This window comes from Anneissia japonica, unplaced genomic scaffold (genome assembly GCF_011630105.1).
Source record: "Anneissia japonica isolate Jap-2015-1 unplaced genomic scaffold, ASM1163010v1 scaffold287869_len1821871_cov162, whole genome shotgun sequence".
NCBI lineage: Eukaryota > Metazoa > Echinodermata > Crinoidea > Comatulida > Comatulidae > Anneissia > Anneissia japonica.
In genome coordinates, this window is record NW_022741034.1 from 1,798,042 (window position 1) to 1,818,864 (window position 20,823).

Genomic DNA, 20,823 nt, shown 5'->3' on the forward strand with positions numbered 1-20,823 from the left:
TTTTTTGTGTTCCACACAAAAAATAAATGCGGATGAATTTTTCATGTTGATTTTGCGATAGGTCGTGAGAAGAAATATCGTAGGTGCCGAAAACATTAGCCTATCCAACGCTGCTGGCTAGGCCTAGCCTTACCTCGATTTAGGTTCATAACAGAGTCTGTTATCACACATAAATACGGCCGACATGATATTTTCCGTTGCTAGTATTGACACTTGTGAAATATAATATTTCATAGGAATTATTTCAACTTTGTTAAAAAAACTGATTCTGACTGAGATTTTGACACTTAAACAAACATAACTCAGCCTAACCGAACGACCGCATTGTGCGAGATGCGAAGTACAAAAAATAATCTCATTAGAGAGGGCGCTCTTTATTGACTGTATAAAGTATACATAAAAGCGAGAGTATTCCAGTAGATGCGATCTACAACCTCTGAATTTGCCTAGTAACGATGAATTCGTCGAGAAAATTTTTTTTATTCTTTTGCGTAAATCTAAAATTCATGCCAATATTTTTCCATGATTTATAATAATTGGAGTAATGCAAATGCATATTTTCTAAAAAAAAGTAATTTTTAGTGAAATTTTGCCGGGAATGGGGCTTTAAATGTTGCAATTAGGGAAGGCGGTTTGGCGCAGCGATTTCCGTTGTGAAACTCAAGAGTAATCTTTTCATATTTAAACAAAGCCGAATTGGATTTTAATTTTTTACATAATTGCAAGGCATTCGGAGTTTTTCATTAGTGACAACTGAGAGTATGTTCTTAATTTATTTCAGTTGTAATAATAATTAAATGTAATGTCCAACGAAATGGAAACTTAAAATGTTATAATAAATAAGATATTCTGTAAGACCAATACACTGGAGTAACCCTCTGCTCGTCTTGAAGAATATACCCGGGTCTTTGCAGTGCACAAGATGAGTCAATTGTGTACATTGACCTATGTATATAGTCCTTATCCGAGAAGTTCCACCTCCAGAACCCGAGCTTGCTGTTCGAACCAGCGCTGATATTTATGGCTGTAGATTGCAGTGCCTCTACCTTAACCGCTCGACCATTCAGCTCGTTATGTAGGCATACTCACTGTTGCCTGTCTGAGATGATTACATTTTGGGAAGAAAATGTCAAAGGCAAGGAAATTTGAGTGTGTTTAATATTGGAACCTCAATGTCCAAATCCTCGCCTAACTATAGGTTACTAAGTAGTATGTAAAGATTTAAAGACTCCCTTTTAATCTTTATTGCAGAAATGATATATAAAAAATAAAATAATATCGACCAGTTCTCAAAAATAATACATTAAATCTAAAAAGAAATACATAAATAAAATAGAAATTAAAGCAAATGTAGTGACATTAACTTTAACTAAACTGAATGTTAAAAAAAGTTGAAATATGTAACATTAGCGCCTAAGCTCCGTCAACATGTCGCTATCTTGCCCCATAGGCCTACCAATATAAGTTCATTCTTTGAGATTTTGTAAATGGCTTATATTTTTTGTATATTGATGCCTGAGAAAATATTGATGCCTGAGAAAATGTTTTATCGTTTTTCTGTGTGTGTCATGTCTGACCTCAATAATCAACAGTAACATGTTAAATTAGTCAATCAATAATTTATATTGTTGAAATACAAATTAAAAAATTGTTGAAAAAACTGATTAAAAGTTGTAATATTTAACTTACATTGATTTCCAAAGAAACATAAACTTTTAAAATTTTATTAAAATAGCACTTTATAATAGATATTTACATTGGTCAGTAAATTACACTTTCATATGTTTATATTAATACAGTACCTACAACAGCGCCATCGACCACATTAGTGACAACTGAGGGTATGTTTTTAACTCATTATTAAGTGCATAATATTATTTTAAAATTGGTTTATATGTAATCTGGAACTATCTAGATTCGTGCAACGTGAATCACTATATAATTTAATCACCAGTTTCAAAAACCTAAAATTTGCAACGTAGGACTTAGCAGCAGTGTAATTTGAGATAGGACAACTGATAGAAAGTAGAAAGTTGTAATATTGAATTTATTGTAATGTCCAATGAAATAAAAACTTATTTTTTAAATGTAATTAAAAAAAAGATTATATTTACACTGAAAATATAACAGCACCACTGACCACATTTTGGACAACTGAGAGTGCGTTCTACTATCATATATGTATATTTAATTTGTTATCTAGAATCTCCAACAGGAGCTCTGCTATTACAACAAGAGAGACAACTGATATTTCAGTAATATTAACTTTCATTAATGTCAATTAATGTGGAGCTTGTTAAAAGTTATAATTAAGTAGATTTTGCCAATAAATAAAATATTTGTATTTATACAGATCCTACAACAATAGTGCTACCAACCACATCAGTGACAACGAAGGGTAAGTTCTTAAATATTTGGTTATTCAGAATCTGCAATAATATATCAGCCATCAAAAATAATAGATACAACTAATAGTAATAATAATTTCCAAGGAAATAAAAACTTGTCAAATGTTATAATTCATAAGAAATTTACACTCGCCATTAAATCAAATTTTTATACTTATACATGATCTTAACTCATTTTAGTTCATATTTTAAATTGATTAATATAAAGCCTTGTTAAACCCAAAAAGTAATATTTATTTCTTATACTCATACAGAACCTACAACAATAGTGCCACCCACCCCATTATGGACAACTGAGGGTATGTTCACTCATTATTATGTATATGTGTTAAAGTTTTTTCTTACTCTACAAAATCAGCTTTGCCATAAAGTTGTAATATTAAATAACTTAAATGTTCAACAATGTTAAAACTTGTTGAATGTTACAATTGATGAGAAACATATAGATATTTACACTGGTTAGTAAATTGGACTTTTGTACTTACTCAGAACCTACAACAGCGCCACCGACGACATCAGTGACTGAGGGTATGTTCTTAATTCATTATTATGTACATATTTATTTTTAAAAAATTATAAAATTGTATATAAAATATGCAACAAAATTATTGTTAATTAAAAGTTGTAGTATTTAATTTACTTTAATTTCCAACGAAATAAAAACTTGTCGAATGTTATAATAAAAAAAAAAAAAAAAAAAAAATTTAGATATTTACATTGGCCAATAAATTACACTTTTATAATTATGTTTATATTAATACAGAACCTACAACAGCACCGCCGACTACATTAGTGACAACTAAGGGTATGTTCTTAACTCATTATTAAGTGCATATTTTAAAATTGGTTTATATATAATCTGGAACTATACTATCTAGATTCGTGTGACGGGAATCACTATAATTAAATCACCAGATTCAAAAACCTGAACTTTTTCAGTGTACAGCAGTGTAATTTGAAATAGGACAACTCATAAAAAGTTGTAATATTTAATTTACTGTAATGTGCAACAAAATACAAGCTTGTTTTTAAATGTTGTAGTTAATAATAATAATAATAATAATAATAATAATAAATATCTACACTGGTCAGTAATTTATACTTTTATATTTTTATATTATTACAGAAATTACAACATCACCACCAACCACATTTTGTACAACTGAGAGTATGTTCTTAACTATTATGTAAACATTTCATTTGTTATTCAGAATCTGCAACAGGAGCTCTGCTATTACAACAAGAGAGACAACTGATATTTGAGTTAATATTTTACTTTCATTATGTCAATTTAGGTAGAACTTGTTTAATATTATAATTAAGTATATTTTACCAATAAATAAGGTTTTTTTTTTTAAATTTATACAGAACATACTACAATAGCGCCACCGACCACATCAGTGACAACAGAGGGTAAGTTCTTAAATATTTGTTTATTCAGAATCTGAAATAATAGATCAGCAATCAAAAACAATAAATAGTCAGTTGTAATAATAATAATAAATTAACTTCGATGTCGAAAGACTTTAAAACTTATCAATATTTTATAATAGACCGAATTCACCAAAGATGACGTTATTAAAATGTGGCTGATTGCGTATTAAATACATCATAAAGTTCTATGCTAATGCATTGAGCGGAGTCGAAAGTGGTGTATATTAATTTGTCTAAAATGTAATGAAGTTAGCATAGAAGATACTTCTCATAACAATGTAAACATTTTGAATGATTCATAGATTCATGAGATTAAGATGATTTGATTTTGAGAGGCCTTCTAGGTAGCATAGGCATGTCGCTAGCTCGACTCGCCACATCCAGCGCTGACTAAGGTGATTGTTGATTAGTGGTACATATTCAGCGTAAATACTGTCTCCAAGTTATTTTGTTGCAATTTCTGTATGAAATTAAACTACTGGACAAACCTAAATTGTTGAATTGTAGAATAAGATGTTTCTTTTGACTACGCTGTCCAATGAGTCAGAAGAACGTTTTGTATGACTCTCTATAGAGCTAGGCCCGTGTTCACGAGAAGAGGCTGTGCAAAAAAAATTGTTGCAGTGCCCCTGCCTTAACCGCTCGGCCATTCGGCTTGTTATGTAGGCATATTCACTGTGGTCTGTCTGAGAACATTTTGGCAAGAAAGTGTCAAGGTCAAGGTCACGGAAATTCAATTTTTTTTCAATATTGTGACTTTGATGCCAAAATCATGGCATAACGATAGGTTGCTAAATGTAGAATTTTAATCTTTATTGCAGAAATGAATTAGAAATATCCTGCCAGTTCTCAAAAATAATACATTAAATCTAAATAATTTCCTCCATTGTTAAACTAACAAAATCACTGTAAAATCTATTTTCTTCATTATAAATATATAAACTTTTAACAATATAGCAATATAGTGACATTAACTTTAACTACAATGAATTAGCGCCTAAGCTGAGTTGCTACCTACCTTTCCCCATACATATATATGTTCATTCTTTGAGATTTTGTAAATAGCTTTTTGTTTTCTTTTTAATATTGTTGTGGATGCCCAAGAAAATGTTTTATTGCTTTCTGTACGTTTCAAATGACATCTAACCGCAAAAAGCAACTGTAAAACTAATCAATCAATTATTCGTGCTGTTGAAATAAATCATTTGTGTTGTTGAAATATATTATTTGATATAGGTGATTTCTCTTTACAGATAGTTTCATGTTTGTGGCTAATCTTAATCCTCCGGGAATTTACACCTCGAATATCAGTCTTAATAGCAACACTTTGTACCTTAGCGAAATACCAGTCAATGTATCAACACCTGTAGCCCTTGATTATAATCCATTAACATCAACACTATATTGGTCAGATGTAGCCAAATCGACTATCGAAAGTTATAACTTTGACACATTTGAACAGGATGTGCTGGTTTCATCTGAATCTACAAGTAAGAAACAAATACACATGTGTAAAATTGTGTGAATTACTGAAAAATGAATAAATAATAATATTTAATTATGTATTTGTCTGTATTAAAGTTAAGCATAATCCTCAGCTAGCTCAGCAAATTAGATTATTACAGGCTAAATGTGACACAAATTCTATGTAACCTTAAACAAAATTTAATATTAAATTTAATTCAATTCAAAGTAACATTTTTAAAATTCCTTTCCAATTCGTACAAAAATATAAAACAAGATCATAAAAAATTTATGAGAAAAGGAGAAAAGCATAGACCCAGGAAGAAAATCATCTTGTGACGAGTCAGCCTGTAACAAAAAGACAAATGGCAGACACGAAAAACAAACAGAAAGAAAAATGACATGGACAAAACCGGACAAAGAAGACACACGCACACAAAAAGAAAGCAACTGCTTTTATTTTCTTGTAGGCCCCTGGTTCTTAATAGGTGATCCGCGAGCCAAATTTGGCCCGTGAGGCAATTTAATTTTGCCCGTGAGCAAAAACAATATAATGAAAAAAAAATATTTAAAACATAATTAAAATAAGAAAAATACATTTTCAATAAATTAAGGAAAAAATGCGATAAAGTAAGGAGGTAAATGCGACATGACAAAGCAACATACATTAGTAATACCTGTACTATGATTTAAAGCAAATCTAACAACAACGATAAAACCATATCCAAGAACATTAAGAGCTCTATCTAAAAAGCCAGGTCATTAAATTAATGTTGTGAAAAGTGAAGATAGTACAATATTGGTCGAAGAAAATGAAATAAAATCTAGATGGAAGAGATACTGTGACAATCCGTATGAATTATCTATGTCAGATAATGCAAATGTAGAGGATACTAAGATATTTCAGAGGGAGCCAGGCATACTGATGGCAGAGGTAGAAAGAGCTATGAAGCGCCTGAAAAATGGCAAGTCACCAGAAACTGATAACATTGCTGCAAAACTGATTAAAGAAAGTGGCGAGGAAGTAGTAAAATTAATGCGCAGTTTGTGCAATAAAATCTGGAACCAAGTGGAATGGCCAAGAGACTGGAAGAAATCCATTTTTCTTCCATTACACAAGAAAGGTGATACCAGATGTACAAATTATCGCACAATCGCACTGATTTCGCATGCAAGTAAAATCATGCTTAACATCATTGCAGACAGAATGAGAGACTCTTCTAGAGAGCATGTTACCGCCGGAACAGGTAGGTTTTAGAAGAGGGAGTGAAACACGGAATCACATCCGAAATATAAGGAATATAATGGAAAAAGAGAGAATTTCAACAACCACTTTTTACCTTTGTTTCATAGATTACTCGAAGGCCTTCGACTGTATCCGACACTCATCACTCTGGAAATTTATGAAGGAAATGGGTTTCCCAGTGCATATAATCAACCTGATAAAATCATTATACAGTGGACAAGAGGCAACAGTCAGGCAAACTTTGTCAAGTCATAGCTTCGCAGCATTGAGTGAAGCCTCCTAGCTTACATAGTGGAATTTTAATACAAATTAATTCAACAACTATTAAGTATTGTATTTGCAAAATGACAGTATATGTAATGTATTAAAATTCAGAATCTACTGAGTCAAATCAATCACTTGTTTTATTTTTGCATTGATCCAAATACAAGGCCCATACAGTGACGGAAAATTAGGTCCTATCTCGAGGTACAGGGCAGCTGATCATTCAGCTAGGCTGACAGACTTGACAATAGCGCATGCTCAAAATGTGTTCTATAAGGATAAAAAATGAATAATCCATTAGATTTTACCAAGTCAACTTGTGCTCCTTCGTCACTGTTCATGGTGTTTGCGTGTTTTCTGATGTTTATTGGCTCTTTTATTTGCCTTATTGTATATCCACTCTTTTCCTAAAATAGTATAAGTCCCAATCAAATTAGTTGTTTTCCTATATGACCAGCTACTAAATTAGGATGTTGTGCTCTTATACACATCTAGATGTGTATAAGAGACAGGGTAGGACCTATGTTGGTGGTGCTATTCTAACGTCACAACACATTCGTCTGCTGGACGAAAGTAATGAAACCTTAGTTTAAGAATTAGATCTGAGAAGTCTCTAAACGTCATGTAAGTATGTCTTCACATGAAATGGTTGATTGGAAATGAATTGATATTCTAAATACAGTAAATTTACCATGTTAACCCCCAAAAAGTAAGCCAATAAAAATATATATGACAAAATGAATAAGCTATTTTAATTTATTTACCTAATATTTAGGCCAATGCAAATGTAGTTACTATTTTATTCCTTTTAATAAATAAGTTATATATAATTGTTGGTGTAAACATTATAACATAATTGTTAAATATTAAATATAAAATCGAGACAGTACTGGGTTTATCTACAAGAGTTTGTAATTCCATTAAGTCATTCCAATAATAGAAGACTTTTTAATGGAAAAAGCGTACCTGTCGTTCATCATAACAGAAGGATTCATACTGTACATTTATACGTACGTCCATGTAGGGATTTCGTTTAAATTTGTCTATATTATCAACATTAATTTTTTATTAATTGTTTTCTAAACGTAAACTATTGTATATACTCTGTATTTACTATAAAGAGATTTTTTAAATCATGTAAGGTCTCGATTGGATGTAGTATTATGAAAAGAGATAGGCTTAGCACCTTGACCTCTGATGATGATTAGTGTCCAAAAGCTAATACAAAAAAGTAAAATTAATGAGCCATTATCATTATTATATAATTTTCTGTATAAGGCCAAATAAACAAAATTGTTTGTTTGCCCTTCTTTTTTTTTTTTTAAATAATAAATCGGGGCGGGTGGAAAAAGTTTTTTTGGTATTTTTTATTTTTTTTAAATACTCATCAGATGGAATACAAATAACCCACAGAGGCCTAGAATGGCAATATCTTACATCAGACAACAAATTTAGACTAATTTGTAGGGCATCTGGCAAAAACTAAAGATAAATTCACTCACATTTTTTTAAATTTCATTTGTAAAAAAAAAGCTAAAAAAAACCCTTTTTTTTGTTTTTCTGCCCCTATATTTTCAGTGAGTTAGAGGCGGGTGGAGGAGGGCAAACAAACAATTTTTTGGCATAATTCAAAGCAGCTCCGGATCTTTTTGTTTTTCTTCCTTCTTTAATATATAAATTCATGTACCCGTTTTCACACGTTTATTGTTTATTTGAAGGTAGTTAGGAATAATTACTCCCAAAAAATATATAAATTGAGTGATGAAGTTAGAGTATGACCTATATAATATATTTTAATTTAAACAATTTCTTCATATTTTCTTAATTAAAAAAAGTTGTTGATGGGTTATTCGTCGATGGCTTTGGACAAAAACTTTACTGGACAAGCACTGGCTTTGACCGCATTGAAGTTATTAACTTAGATGGATCAAACAGAACTATACTTTTTGATGCGTTCTTGCTCGAACCACGAGCGATTAAGTTGGATACAGCAAATGGGTATGTTTCAAAATTGTTAATACGGTTTTTAAAATTACTGGTTATTTTAATAGATATTGTAATTAGCCTTAAAAATGTATGTTTGCCCTCCTTCACCACCCAAAATTTTAGAAAATGGGTAGTTAGATGTTTAAATGGTGTGTTTAAAAAAAAAATTAATATTCCAAATAATGAAAACAAACTTGTAGCATCACATCACTGTTTGTTGTTTTTCAGTAAGAGTAGATGGAATTTTGTTTTTGGGCAAAGAATATAATAAAACTGAGGGCGATGTTTACACATGGTAGCTAACAATAACATTCACAGTAAGATTAGTACGGTACTCGACGTTGCTGTTGGAAAACTCAACATTAAACTTGCTGTATTACTACAAAGTTGAGTTAACCTTTCTATACTGGTTGATAAACTGTTAAATACCGATGTTAATTTAAAGAATCGTATATACCCCGGGTATTCAGCCTTTTTGAGCTGGTGGCCAGTTCCAATCTTTTTGAGACCAGTGGCGGGTGTCGACATAAATTGTATATTTAATTAGCCTTGGTGTTTCAACATCAATATGATAGGCCTAGTTTTGCCAAAAAGAGGGAATGCAGTATTATGGGGAAGGGTGGGAATAAACAACAGTTTTTACTAGAGGTTCACCTACCTTACAACTAGAAATTGTCTGAGCACAAACAAATACACTCCTGTACTATATTGTAAGTAGTTTCAACAATGTCAGCTCCAGAAATATTCTGACGAGGAGTCCGACACCCCTAAATGGCCCATAGTGAGCACATGTTAAACAAATAGACACCTCTAGATAGATTTCCAGTTTGAAACTGTAAAACTACTTTTTCAAAGAATTGTTTTCAACAAAATGTAACATGCCCTTGAACCCGCTCCTCGGGTCTGCTGTTGGCACCGTGGCTAGACATCGCATCTTATCTGCGCCATACCTCTTTATACCTATTAGTTTCCCCTCCCCATATTAATACTCTGCACCACTAGATAGAGTGGGCTGCACTAAAAACAACCTAGACTCTTTAGTGGTGTATCCAGGGGGTGGCTGAGCACCCCCTTTAGAGGATGAAAATAAAATAATAAAAGAAATTACTGATTGGCGAGAATGCTGCAGTATTAGAAAACGTCTGTAGGTGATAATTTCGTACTGATGGACTAATACTACGAACAGTGCGCATCTTTGCCAGGCATTACAATATTTTTTTTTCAAACCCTTACGCACAAAATCACCGCACGTAAATAAACTTAAGCGTACAATTAGTTCAGTCCCACTCTTGGGTACCCAGTCCACCATACAGTGGCGGATTCCTACGGTAAAAAAAGACAAGTTCAGGTAAGTCTCAACAATAAAGGGTGACGTAGTTACATGACGTAACACAACATTTACTGGAATGGTACATAATTATTTAGGAAAGTAATCATTCATCTTTGGAAAGAGAAGGTCGAAAGGACAATGTCAAGGTCACAACAATTTTATCATTGCTTCAACATTTAAGCGTAAAGTAATAGTGAAATTGCTTATCACGGCCTGCGTGTTTGTCGGTATCCAGGTACATGGGTGGAGGTATGCACTCAATGCAGTGACTGCTCCAATTTGTATTGTGATGTAGATATCGAAAAGATTTGCCACTTAGAATTTCACAAAATTACTTCTTACAAACATTGGCGTTACTATTTGAATGAATAAATTAGGATATATGCATGCTACATAACATCATTTAACATATGTATGTATATGTAATCAAATATGTATAATTATTTTATACATACTATTAAACATAATCACATGAATACTAATTAATTTTGTAGGATACTGAAGATGAAATAATTATGATTTTCAGGTATTTATACTGGACTGATTGGGGAACCAATGCGATGATAGAACGAGCTAAAATAGATGATCTAAGCACCCGGACGGCCATTGTGAACTCTAGTCTTTTGTACCCAAACGGGTTAGAATTATCAATTACAGGTGAGGAGAGTTATGACTAATTATATATGATATGTATTATAATAGGCATAGGTCTAAACCTAGAGTTAGAAGATAGATTTCATACCTACCTCAAACACAGACTTCTGCGAAGCATGTAACGAAATAGAAAATGAAAAATATATGCTATTAAACTGTAAAGAAAATGATTCATGTTGGAAAAAATTACATATTATGTTACAATTGTGCCTAAAGAAGCCTGATAAAGTAAAATGGATGGATATCGTACTTGCAAGCTGTGATAAGAAGACAAATGAGTTAGTTTCAATTTTAACTTTTTGTATATTTAAATGTAAAGTGATGTATAGACTAAATCTAGGGAAGAAATGTCCCTGGACAATGTTTACATTTGAGTTTAAAAGTCTTGTCACTTGTGAGTTTTTAACAAACAAAGAAAAAGCCAAAAAAAAGTGGTCAAATTTTGACTTTCAGAAATTTTGGAAAGCTGTGTTGTTATTGTCAGGTAATTTTTGTTGTGCTTTGGTTTTTGTTTATTTCTTTATAAACATAAATTGATGTGTTAAAATAGTACAAGTTACAAAAATACAAAAAAACCCCGTATTTTGAACAAAAAGTGTATATATTGCTGAAATTTACAATACAAATATGCATAAAGAATTATGATGTGCTATATGTGATGTATAATAATTTTATATTATTATGATTATGACATAATGTTTAATAAAAGGATAAAAAATATAAAAATGAAAAAAAAAAAAAAAAAAATAATAATAATGAGAAATTGTAAGCTCTTTTGAAAATGGTATCTGTGTATCTAAGGGCTTCTACAACCCGAGCGTCATTTGTACAAATTCATGTATTTGTGTTAAATGAAAAAGTATTGAAATAAAAGTGGGCGATTCCCACAAAAGAGAAAAAAAAGTATAATTATACAGCCAATGATCTAACCAGGGAAAAGCGGGCACAGGGCTCCCTCCAATTAAGACCACGTTTGGTAAAAGAGAACTGATCAATGCCGTCCGGCCTCCAACCGGGGAGACCTGCAATCCCACCTCTCCCTTTCAAATCACTTACAGTATTCAACAAATGATACTATTTAAAAAGGGCCCTAGTTAACTAAGTTGTAATTGTAAGTAGTTGTAATATATGATTCAAATATCATCTCCATAATATTTTTTTTTAGAGTTGGGAGGGATGTCATTTTGTTTGGTCCTAAGGTGGTTTGAAGATCATTCCAATATGATGGGCCATTAATAAATATAGTATAGATCTTTTACTTGTTTCTGGTCTGTTAAACGGGATGTACATATTATTAACATTTCGTAATGTTTTTGTTTCATATTTTGAAACTCAAGAAATATTTTTAAAGATGTATACAAGCAACTAATAAACCAGAAAGGTTTGTTTGAATTTGACAGGTTCTTGTTTGTGTTGTTATGTTAATACTTTCTTCAGACGTCGAACATAAGACATTGAAGTACATGGGCGGAGTGCTGTAAGCAGTCTCTAGACGTCTTAACGCTTAGCTTTAATCGTGACTCACTACTGGTCTATGATTATAGACCATCGGGCTTAAAACAATCTTAAATCATTTTCATCATGGCGTTACAGGTTCTAGACCAGGCCTAGATCGTCAAAGACTAAGAATAGAAATTTATGAGGTGAAACTCAAACAACTAAATTTCAAACTATTGCATGCCATCCTTATATCAAATATAAAACTATACCAATATGAAATAATTAGATCTCCGCTATGCACACTTTGTGGTGTAATAAATGATTATATACATATGTTTCTACATTGTAAGCGAGTAAAGGGATACAGGTCTAATATCAAACGGGTGTTAAAAAACAATGGGTTTATAGTAGATATAAATATGAATACAATTGTTAGGGAATTCACAATATAGAAGATAAATACAATACTGTAAATGAACTCATGACCTTGGCAACCTTTGCAATTTGTAAAACATGGCTAATATCACGTGAAAACATCACTGAGCTATCAAAGAATATTATACTAATCTTTTATGCTGAGCTTTAATATAGAAAAGACTTGCAGGAAAAAATTATATTAGAAAAAGCTTGTAAATTTAAGAATTTAATAATTGAGATAAAATCCATTTTATGATGTATTATGTGATTATTATTATGATTATTATTATTATTACTATTTTTATTATTAATAATATCATTGATTGTGATTATTATTATTATTATTATTATTATTATTATTATTATTGTGATTATTATAGTGGTAATTTAATGACACTTGGTCAACAAGTAAAAAAAAATGAAAATAAGAAACACCTTGCCTTTGTACACTTTCATTAAGAGATGTTAATGAATACTTTTAATGATATAATATAATGATATTTGTGAATAAATGACCTTTGGTCAAAAGAAAAAAAAGACTAAGAATAGACAAAGGCTACGTTCAGACTTGGAGATAAGCCAGGCTTGAGTTAAGCCGAGCTCAACGTTGGCCAGGCGAGAATGTGCACAATAATGAACTGTAACCAGAAAACGTGTTTCAAAACATTGGCCGTATTCGTCTGGTCATTCTTCGTTTAACCACGCCCATCTCATGCGCTCAACGAAGACGACCAGTCGAATAGAAAACTTGTAAATACTTGACAAAACAAAATGGCTGTATAGTTACCGCGATGCACGTTGCGTAATCAAAATTGCTTCAACTTGTGGTAGTATGGGTTTTTCGTAAAAAAATGTTTTCATCCAGTTTTTGAATTCTGTTAGCCTACAATTATTTTTTGACTCCATGTGGGTAAATATTATGATTTCTATTTTATGAAATTTAATCTAAGTTATATTAACGCAAATGTTGTTTATAAACTCACCAATCGGCCATGTTTGTTTTGGTCACGTGGATAACGCTGATTAACGCACTCTGGTTTACGTTAATTTTCGTTGTCAACGAAGTCTATTTAACGAACCAGTCGAATGGAAATAATACTCAACGAAAATTCGTACTCAACGAAATGAACCAGTCAAATAAGCCCATTGCTCGCGAAACGTATGTTCGCTCACAGCGTAAGTAATTGAATGCTGATTGGTCATTTTGTTACCCAAAGTCAATGCAAGACCCCCCGCAACGATTAAAGCCCGGATTAGAAAAGTTAAACACGGTGGCGCGCCAGGCCTAGTTAATATAGGAACACAGCCCGGCTTGAGATAAGCCTATTTCAGACTGGCAGGTGGATAAACCCGGTGAGTTGAGCCGTGTTTATCCACCTAGTCTGAACTAGGCCAAAAAGCTTCTCAGCGTCTCTAAAAACCATTCTACGATTTACGTTCATTGTAATTAGTAAGCATGCTGTGAGCAAGTGTAACAGCGCCATTAATTTTATGTTACCAGGGAGTGCTTGGTTGCATTTTAATACTCAATGCGGTCTAAGCGAAGACCGTTTTATAGCAATGGTCTTAGCAGGATGACTTTAGTTAGACCATCTAAATGATAAAGCCGGCTTTATTTTGAGGAGTTGAGACTACTCAGTTAAGACTGTTTTATAGCAATCCACCCATGGGAGTGCTTATTAGCATTTCAATACTCATCGCGGCTAAGCGAAGCGAAGACCGTTTTATAGTAATAGTCTTTAGTGGAGTGACTTTAGTAAGACCGTCTAAGTGATAAAGCCGGGTTTATTCGAGAATACTACTAGTTAAAACCGTTTTATAACAATCTGCCCCAGAAAGTAAATGAACAAAGAACACATACTATATGAACTGTCCATCCTAAGCAATTCTTCATCGTTTACGTCAAAGATTAAATTGAAAATAATTTTCATTAATTAAATTCAATATCAAGATTTATATTCGTTATTTCATTACGAGTATGACAGCACATTACTTTTATGATGTAGGCCTATTTGACAAGAACGAGAAAAAAAATGGAAAAACCTATAATTGTTTTGTACAGTTATCGATTACAGGAATCTCCCTATTTTTAAATCCTGTATTTATAATATTTTTAGATAAAAAGATTTATTGGTGTGATGGTGGAACCGATGTAATTGAGGAAGCAAATCTGGATGGTAGCAGTCGTCGCACAATTATTTTTATAAATTCTGGCCACCCGTTTGGTCTTGAACTTTATGGAAACTATCTGTACTGGACCGACTGGAATGGACGTGGTATGTATCGTGTGAATATTCAAACTCAGATAGCTACCATTGTTAGTAATGATGCTCGGCTCTATAGGCCTGGAGGCATTTATATACATCAGGGTAAGTGTTTATCTTGTTAAACAATTGTACAATTCACATGTTTAATAAACCATTAATGGTTCAGTGATTACCAGTATCAACGTATTGCAGCACTGTGCTTATGTATTATGAGTGAGTGGTGACGTCATCATTTTTTTTTTGCACTGCATTTTTTAATTTCTACTGATCACTAATTTGATATAGTGCTTCTGATTTATTGCGTCTTGTGTATAAAAAGCTCACAGCTGGGGTGATTTTACTACAGTACATCACGATGGATTGTTCCTAGGCCAAGCATGAACGCAATGAACCTAACAAATCTCGTTATATGAGGGTGGTTAACACGAATGAAACCTAGACCTTCATAGGCAATGCATAAAGGCAGAATGGGTATAAGATAACAAGGTGATTTCTTATGATAAAACTGAAAAAATTAAGCAATGCTGAAGTAATAATTTATAATAACGTTTACAATGCATTTTAATCTATTTAGTAAATGTGTATGGAGCCATGGCACGGCAGAATCTGAAACACCGATTTTTGAAATAGTAATGCAATAATATATTATTTTATAATGCAAAGAATTGTATTTTTAGACCAATTGTTTTTGTTGGATTAGTTGACACATAATTTGTGGAAACCTAAAATGATTTTTTTTTCTGATGTAGTTCATGCCAGGAGATTAATAACAGAAATAATGTTTTGCCTTTTTGACGTGTCATCGTAATAAATGCTCAATACGTTCCCAAATAATTGCGAAAAATTCACTTGTGAAATAGTTTTCGTATGCGGGAACATACACTGAGCACTCAGCACGATAACATGTCAGGTAGGGCGAAAACATTATTGCTATTAAGTGATTTCTTATTAGTATAATTGTTATTATTTTCTCCAGAAGATCAAGAAAACCCCGAAATTATTGATTGTCCAAATGATATAACAGTTAACACAACCAATGGGCAACCAGTTGCTGTTAATGTCACATGGACAAAACCAACTGCTATTGATAATTCCGGAGAAACACTAGAATTAGAGTCAGACTACACCTCTGGTGAAAATATGTTTGTGATTGGAAACACAACAGTGCAGTACAATGTATCAGATTCAAGTGGTAACTTTAATGACAGGTGTAGCTTTACCGTAACTGTTGAAGGTACTGTAATTTATCTATGTTTTGTTTGTGTTGTTTTAGAGCTAAATTCTCTCATTCTCTATTGTAATGATTATATATTTCAATATGCCTACCCTCACGGTTTTTAAATCATGCCGCCTTACACATACGAAATGTTTCATTGTAGATTTATAATCACCATGTCGATTAGACCGATGCAGGCTCATGCAGAAAGTTTATTTATAATAGTATTATTTAATAAATCTATGATGAATAATTAAATAACACCTCCGTAATATAAATAACAGTATGAAAAGAACACATAAACAAAACAAACAGCCCTTCAAAATTCATTATAAAAAACATGGTCCACAGTACACTTATGCTCAGTGGCGTTTCTAGGGGTCTTGAGCGTGCGCCCCCGCGCCCTTCCCTAGTAACGCCACTGCTAAAGTCAAATACTTCTAAATACTAATACCATTTGCCCCTAATACCATGTCTATCTGTTCCATTAACTCACCAATACTATTTGTTACTTAATAGTAAATACTTGGCCCTTATTATATGGCAAAGGATGTATCCAAAAGTAAACTTATTCCTTCTCAACTTTTTTCATTTGTGTTATTGCATTTGTCCTTGTCTAACTCTTAGTTGTGGTTGTCATTATGTATTGTTACTTTCATTTTTTTCATTTTTATTTCAGCAATATTGAAAGAGGGTAACCATTTCAACTTCCCTGAAGGGAGGCTATGTTCAGGGGCCCTCTTTAAAATATAAACATCGTACAATAAATGTCCACATGAAATGAACAAAAAAGGAGACATTAACACAAATATATGAATTAATACAGGAAATTATAACAAATTAATACAAAAAATAAATGAAATCGGGTAATGTTATTATAAATATAATCAATCCCTTATTTACAAACATGAAAAAGGCAATAACAGTGAAAGATTAAATTTATCAAAAAAGAGTAACTGTACAATTTATTATTTTTATAATTAAAAATAAACTCCAAATTTCTCCATATTTAATATACAATTTATAGTTTCGTTTAAAAGAATAAAATGAATCAGACTTTCAAAGATGATCAGGAAGGATGTTAAATAAGGTAGGGGCAAGGAAGCTAAATGCTCTTTTATAGCATTCAAGTCTTGGCTTGGTACAATAAAATCCCTTCTCAAAACAGTTCTCATTATGGTGGATCAAGCAGGAGTTTTTGACAGACACATATTGATATAGTCAGGAGCACTAGTGTTGAAAGTCTCTGAAAGTGAGGCAGCCCAACAGATATCGCACCCTTCCACACACACACATGACATTAAGTGATGTTAGTAAGGAATTGTGTGAAATGTGGGAAAGATGTGTTTTAAGAATTTTTCTCATTGTTCTATTTTGAAGCCTTTGAATTTTAGTTTGGCAAGTTACTTGTACCCCACATGATGGAACCATAATCGTTGTGCGGAAGAAACAAAGTTTTATAAAGTAAAAGTGCCGTATTAGTATTAATATATTTTCTCACTCTGGCCAGTAGGTGAATCGTGATAATTTAGAGCTGAGCTTACTGACATGAGTATCAAATCAAATCAAATCAAATATTTTAGTTCCATACAATTAAAGTAATACAATATATAGTAAGAAATGCAGAAATTGAAACCGTATGGACGGAGGCTACAATAAAGTTATGAAAGGAGAACCACAAAGGTTTAAGGACGTAGCCACCTTTTATAAAATGTGACCAGTACCATTTACTTATACTTAAATAGCTAAAATAAAAGAATCACGGAAATGATATACCAATAAAATTATAATAATTACAATTTAGTTTATATACGCATTTATAAAATATGCCAGTCAAGCTTTTTGTCGATGTGAACACCTAGGTGTTTGTGCACAAAAATTTCTTTAGGTTGCTTTAAAGCAATTGTTATTAATCAGATCCTTACAAAGGATACTGATGCATTTCTTATCCTTATGTTGTGCGGAGACTGCACAGAGTTTATTCCTAATCTAACCAATTGACTTGGCTCATTTGATTTTTGATGATTTTTGTAAATCTTATATTAAGAAGGCATGGGCAAAAAGAATTGAGATTAAAAATGGTGCTATATTATGATTTTTATTATTATTATTATTATTGATATTATTATTATTTTTATGTGACTTAATTTTTTTAATTTTTTTTTTTTTTTGTACAGTACTTCCTTTTTATTGATTTGCATCTCACTATGTATTTTATTTTGTTAATTTTGAAGCACCATTATTGTGATGAGTGCCTTAATGGTTTGGTTAGACTTTTTACTTCATGCTTTTTTATTGTATATTCCTTTGTTTGGTTTTGCGACTTTCTTTGTACATTTCATTTTGTTACTTTGGATGCACCATTATTGTAATGGGTGCCGCTGTTTTAAAAGCGTTTTTCCGAAATAAATTATTATTATTATTATTATTATTATTATTATTAGATCTGGTTTTAAGCCGCTGAGGTGTGCCATGAGCATTACCTCAGTTTTGTCAATATTGAGTGTAAGTCGATTAGAAGCCAGCCAGATATTGATAGTTTGCATATCATCAGATAACCTGTTGTTAATAACATTATTACAAGAATGAGAATAGTAAAGAGTTGTGTCGTCAGCATAGGTCAACATAGCTGTGCTTAATATCAGAAGGTAAATTTTAAACGAAAATAGTGGAAAGAATGGAACCTTGTGAAATACTGGACTTAATGGTGCAGGGTTGAGAGTGTATGTTTACAATTTGTGTACGGTTGTGTAAGTATGATCTGGACCACTTTATAGCAGATGGCCGGACTCCAAAATAGGACAGCTTCTTTAACAATGTTTTATGATTTACTGTATCAAATGCCTCATTGAGGTCGATAAAAAAAAAACTACACCAGTCACGAATCCAGCATTCATGCTACTAAGCCAGATGTCGTAAATATTAACAAGTGCATTAGTGGTACTAATTAATATTATTATAATGTATTTACATTTGTGCAGATAATGAGGCTCCTGTTATAACTTGTCCTACAAATGTCACTTCAAACAACTACATTGCTGAATCTCTTGGTGTGATAAATGTTAACACAGATGAAGGAAGTCCAAATTCCACAGTTACTTGGGATCCACCTGTCGCATTTGACAATAGTAATGAAAATGTGACAGTAGTATCATCACCATACCAGTCAGGGGATATGATTCCTGTCGGAAATTCACCTACTGAGATCGTCTTTACGGCAACTGATCCTTATGGTAATGCTGATAGCTGTGTCTTTGTTATCCAAGTCCAAGGTAAAGCTTTCCTGAAATATCTAATCACACATTGTTGTCAGTGTAATATAACAGCATTTATTCTACCATTGATAAATAATTTGATTTTCCTGATTCAAAACCACACCAATTAATGAGTTTTTGTGCAGAAATTTTCCATTCCAACAACATTTAAAATATATTTTTTTGTGATATAATTTAAAACCTTAGTGCACAGTTGGCTCATGTGCTTTAAAGTACCCAGTACATCTTTCGAGATGAGTAGGTGTTATCCCAGTTTACTGGTCCATACAACGCCTACTGTCTTGTGAATGGATATCTAATTTATAGTGTGATTTAGTTAACTGTTCTGCATATCCTTGGCCCTAGTACCTAAGGCAGAATAAATAAAACAACAAATTTTTTCTGACTTCTACTTATAACCAGCATAAGGCATCGCGCCGTCAGGGCTTACACAGTTTTGTAGGACAACCCGTTGCAATGTTTTCCAGGTTTAGACTCGTTTTCGGGAATATTCACCAGTTCTGTAGTTTCACATTTCCAAATGTAATAGTGTATTACTTAAATATTTCTTTTAGATAACGAGTACCCGGTGTTGCGATGCCCAGATGAAATTGTCATGGCTTCAACAGACACAAATCTCTATTATTCCACTGTGTATTGGAATGTATCTGTTACAGATAACTCAGGCTCAGCAACCGTAAATTGCACAAGCAAATCTGGTGATCAATTTAATGCTATTTGGCCAGTAGCACAACAACCGGTTACATGTTTGGCCGTGGATCCATACAACAATGTTGAATCATGTATATTTAATATTACTGTTTATGGTGAGCTGTCTCTTATACACATCTAGATGTGTATAAGAGACAGGTCCAATGGAGGTATAAACATACGATAACAAAAATTATATAAGATTCTTCCCTATAAAATTAAAGCGAGATTCATATTGAGAGCGGTACTTTTCGGGATCTTTAATTATATTGGTATTTGTCTCACTGTGTTTGTTACTTCGGATAAACAAGTCTTGTCAATTTTGACCATTAATTATGAAATATATTTTTTCCTTTTTTTCTGTGTAATTTCCTTGGATTCAAATCCATACCGTAACCTGCACTGTCGTTAATCTATTCATGCTGCTGGATCTATCATGTACTTGGATAATTAAACAATATGCAACTTAAGTAGTTTCAATTACATTTACTTTATTTTGATTTCACATGATACAGTAAGGTCTATAGTGTTTGATTTGCAAATTATTGCTACAATTAAGGTTAATTATACTGCAACTTAAAATAAAATTACAAAATATATGTATTATCTTTGTCTACGGGTACTGAAGCTGTATATTTTTTTATTTTTATTTTTCTTTATTCTGTCGAGTATGAATTTGCCCCTTTTATATTTATATATGACAAAATAAATTAAATCGATGCTACTTCGTTT

The 20,823-nt window shown here is 32.2% G+C and overlaps 2 protein-coding genes across 2 annotated transcripts in view; both read left to right on the forward strand.

The window, feature by feature from the left end:
• The window catches only part of LOC117118522 (uncharacterized protein P19A11.02c-like), a 16,394-nt gene extending 9,535 nt beyond the window's left edge, over positions 1-6,859 (forward strand). Inside the window, exons 4-11 of the mRNA XM_033263147.1 lie at positions 1,800-1,841; positions 2,354-2,398; positions 2,663-2,707; positions 2,898-2,936; positions 3,172-3,213; positions 3,777-3,821; positions 5,096-5,332; positions 6,660-6,859. Coding sequence (XP_033119038.1) covers positions 1,800-1,841; positions 2,354-2,398; positions 2,663-2,707; positions 2,898-2,936; positions 3,172-3,213; positions 3,777-3,821; positions 5,096-5,332; positions 6,660-6,835 — 671 coding nt within the window. The 3' untranslated portion in view covers positions 6,836-6,859. The remainder of the gene's footprint in view (positions 1-1,799; positions 1,842-2,353; positions 2,399-2,662; positions 2,708-2,897; positions 2,937-3,171; positions 3,214-3,776; positions 3,822-5,095; positions 5,333-6,659) is intronic.
• A 7,313-nt stretch (positions 6,860-14,172) lies between these two features.
• LOC117118500 (hyalin-like) overlaps positions 14,173-20,823 on the forward strand; it is a 10,971-nt gene continuing 4,320 nt past the window's right edge. The window contains exons 1-6 of the mRNA XM_033263100.1: positions 14,173-14,206; positions 14,761-15,012; positions 15,887-16,144; positions 16,806-16,820; positions 19,108-19,398; positions 19,956-20,183. Coding sequence (XP_033118991.1) covers positions 14,173-14,206; positions 14,761-15,012; positions 15,887-16,144; positions 16,806-16,820; positions 19,108-19,398; positions 19,956-20,183 — 1,078 coding nt within the window. The remainder of the gene's footprint in view (positions 14,207-14,760; positions 15,013-15,886; positions 16,145-16,805; positions 16,821-19,107; positions 19,399-19,955; positions 20,184-20,823) is intronic.